This window comes from Eurypyga helias, unplaced genomic scaffold, assembly GCF_000690775.1.
Source record: "Eurypyga helias isolate BGI_N326 unplaced genomic scaffold, ASM69077v1 scaffold23871, whole genome shotgun sequence".
NCBI classification, from domain to species: Eukaryota; Metazoa; Chordata; class Aves; order Eurypygiformes; family Eurypygidae; genus Eurypyga; species Eurypyga helias.
The window spans coordinates 7,756-11,314 of record NW_010231823.1 but is presented as its reverse complement, the minus strand read 5'-3'; the positions used below and the strand labels follow the sequence as shown (position 1 = coordinate 11,314).

At 58.4% G+C, this 3,559-nt stretch overlaps 1 protein-coding gene across 1 annotated transcript in view; it reads right to left on the bottom strand.

Annotated features, from left to right (window-relative positions):
• Nucleotides 1-3,559, bottom strand: part of LOC104516794 (talin-1-like) — a gene marked incomplete at its 3' end in the record, with an annotated part of 13,502 nt that overhangs the window by 5,637 nt on the left and 4,306 nt on the right. Inside the window, 8 exon segments of the mRNA XM_010161236.1 lie at nt 106-214; nt 531-644; nt 1,289-1,469; nt 1,650-1,726; nt 1,947-2,048; nt 2,285-2,440; nt 2,776-2,880; nt 3,135-3,218. Of these exon segments, the coding sequence (XP_010159538.1) occupies nt 106-214; nt 531-644; nt 1,289-1,469; nt 1,650-1,726; nt 1,947-2,048; nt 2,285-2,440; nt 2,776-2,880; nt 3,135-3,218 (928 nt within the window).

Sequence of the window (3,559 nt, the reverse complement as noted above, 5' to 3'; positions counted from 1 at the left end):
CTCCTCCAGTCTGACGGAGGGCAGGAGCCGCAACCTTCAGCCAGTCAGCAGAGACCAAGCCTTCTCCAGAGGTGGGGCACCCCCCTTCTCTGACACTCCACACACCTGCAGTGAGGTTGACCACCGAGGCTGTGCCAGCAGTGATAGCATCCACTTGAGAGTGGATCTCATGTTTCGACTCATCCATCTTGTTTTTGCGCCAAGCTTTGGATGCCTGAAATGGGGAGAAGAGGGTCAGGAGACGGTGATGGAGGCAGTGGGTAGCTGCACACGCACTCACACAAAGAACACCGAAAAGAGGAGACAAGGGAGAAGGGAGAGTTGTGATCACCCGACACTCCCCACCTCATCCCCCAAGCAACATGACCAGTGTCCCCTCCACTCCTGCTCTCAGCGTGGGATATAACCCTACCTCCCTGCAGGTGGTTGATCTTTCCAGGAGCTGCTGACACCCCTCCTGGGAATGCAGCCAGCCTCATGCCCACCCAACAACCCCCCTTCTCAGCACCCTGCCTCCACCCAGCACTCACAGCATCCTGCCCAAGGGGCGGCAAGGTCTCAAAGTCGTCCAGCGTGGCCTGGGCTGCGTGCACAGCCTGCATACTGGAGTTGATGGTGCCGGTCAGGGCTTGCTGGGCTGAGGTCTGCAACAGAGAGAGACTGAGGCACACTGGAGGCTTGAAATCTAGGCTTCAATATGCCCCCTGGAAACATGGTGCAATGTGCTGTTGATGACAATGCTCTAGATGGGTGCCTCCAGAAAGTGGGGTACATCTAGCAAAACAGGGGTCTCCCCTTCTGCACTTCCCATGGGGAAATGCCCTGTCCCACCGTGGGTACAAACGAGTCTCATGGTTAACCAGCTCTTGGGGAGTGGGAAGCAGGTGCAGTTGGACCTCACAAGGCTTTTACAGCAAGCCCTCATGGTCTTTTCCAAGGTGGGTGGCGCTAAATCCAGGCGCAGGGCCCTGCTGCAAACCACAGCATGGCTGGGCCTGGCCGGGCACACCAGCTCCGGGCAACTCAACCTGCAGGAGAGGCTGCGGCCACCAGCCAGGGAAAAATGTCAGGGTGTAAGCTCAGGTTTGCAGCGTGGGTGTGGGAGGGCGCTGGCTCAGACAGGCCAGCGGCACAGAGCCCCTGCTTTCCACAGCAAGCCCAGGCTTGGGCCCGAATGGCCTTTCTTCCCACAGCAAGCCAATGCTTGGACCCGAATGGGTGGGCCTACATGAGCCTGATGGGCACCTTTCGGAGTTTGTGTCCGACGGAGGGCAGAGGGAGAGCTTACCAAGGGAGGCATGTGCCCTCGGTGCATCTGGCCACTGGTGATTTGCAGTTGAGGCTGCGGCATCGTGCCCACCTGGAAGTTTTCTGGCCCTCCGGCCCCTGTCCGCATGATGGCTGGTAAGGCCACTGAGCCCAGCTCCGCCTTGCCTACACGGTTAAACTGCTGCTGCAAGACAGTCGACCTAAAAAGGGGAGAAATACCAGGTCAAGGGGTGCTCAGGGCCCCTGCACCAGGCTCTGTGGGAGTGCTGTCACAAAAGGAGATGCGGCTCTTCCACCAGACACGCGATGCTGCAAGCTTAGCTGGAGCCCGCTCTCCAGCCAACTTCTGCTTGTAGCTAACTCGCGCCGGGAGGACTTACTTCTTTGGAGACACAGAGTCTTCCAGCATGGTGGACTCCTCATCCCCCTCCAGTCCGAAGTGGTCTTTGCTCTTTTTCTGCAGAGGGAATGAGAAAATGTGTCAGCCACCACATACTTCCCAGCCGTCCCCTCCTCCTACAGCCCAGGCACTGTATCAGGGCCATGGGGTCCCCCTGCCCCACCTCGTTTCCCCAGCAGCACCATGTGCCAATGGCTGACCAGAGGCAGCTGGGCACCCCCCATGCCCCCCTCCGGAGAGGAGATGGTTAGCAGTGTCCTTCTCCACACAGCCTCACCTTTTTGAGGATGATGTCGATGTAGCCAGCAATCAGCTGGGCAATCTGCTCCCCCTCTGTCGTCTGCACTGAGTAGTAGCCATCCTGGTAATCTCCAAAATCCTGCAATGGCAGGGCACAGGGTAGCACCGGAGCAGGGCACTGGCGGCCATCCTGAGCCCCTCTGGTATGCGCTAAGCACCCAAGCACCAGCCTTCGAAGCAGCAGCCAGGAGAGGCACCAGAGGAGGGCAAGGCTGTCCCATGGCAGGGCAATACCCCAGAGAGGGGTTGGCGTGACAGCAGCCCCCCGCAGGGGCATCACCAGGGAGGGGGTGGAGGGTGAGGGCTGGTCCGTACCAGGGTGAAGCTCTTGGGCGAGGCCGCCCAACGCTTGATGTTGGTGAGGCTCCACTCCTGAATCACTTCCTTGGTCTTCTCATCCACACGCATCACACACTCCTTGGTGATCCCCAGCAGCCGCGGCACCAGCTTGTTCTTCCCCTTCATCTTCTCCTGCAGGCCGCAACAGAGGGTTTGTGGGCTGTCCCTGGGACAGATCCGTTCCAGGCAGAGACCTTTGAGGCCTGCTGTGACCCTCAAGACCACACTATCTGGTGGTCACAACCATGGCACGGGGCTTGAAAAGGAGAAAAAGTGTGAACCAAGAAGTGGGAAGGTGTTACACAGGGAAAGGCAAAAAAGAAGGAGAAGTGCATAGTAGAGACTCAGGGAAAAATGGAGCAATGTGCGCTGAGGGGTCGGAGCTGGAGACATGACAGACAGAGGAATGCTGGAGAAGAGTCATTTTGGCCAGTGAGAGGTGGGATGAAGGGGAGCTGCTGCTTTACCTTGACCAGGAAGAAGGAGACCCCGTAGGTCTTGAGGGAACGGGCAAGTTTCACATAGCGAACTTTTGCCTCGATCTCACTCATGTTCCCGCAGTTCTTGTGTGCCTGCCACAGCAAAGAGAGAACACCCCGCTCGCCACTTTCCAGGCCCTCCTCGCCTCACTGGTATCCCCTGCCCCTGCTACAGCATCCCTCTGACCTCCGGGACCTCAGTACATGCCTTGCCTGCCCACTGACAGCTCCCTGCTCCACTTTCTCACCCAACAAACTACTACGAGTTGTTCCAGAGACAGGCTCAACCTCTGGCAAAGAGGAAAAAAAAGCCGAGGTCCCAACACCCGCCCCACCCCGGCACGTACCATGAAGATCTTGCGCTCCCCTTTCTGCTTGATGTACTCCTTGGGCAGGAAGTCCTTGAGTCTGCCAAGAGACAGCCAAGCCAGCTGTTAGCATCAGAGCCTGAAACCAGCGTTTGCCTTTGACTACAAAGAGGCCCAACCCAGAGTCTTGGACAAACCCATGCCAGGGCACGGGTTGGGAGATTTTGGGAGCAGGAAGGATGTGGGAGGTTGCTGCAGTCTGCCCTAGGAGCTGCCCTGCTGAGAGCGGGATGGAGGGCTGAGAATGCAGCCCCTCCTGTGGTATCGTGGTTGGTGTTCCCCCATCACAGCTGGCTGAATGTCCTGGGGGGTGCCCAGAGGGAGCAGGATGGGTGGATGGCATCCCTTGCAGCACCTCCACACTTGGGCACCATGCTGCAGGGAGGAGAGGGGTCACACCAGAG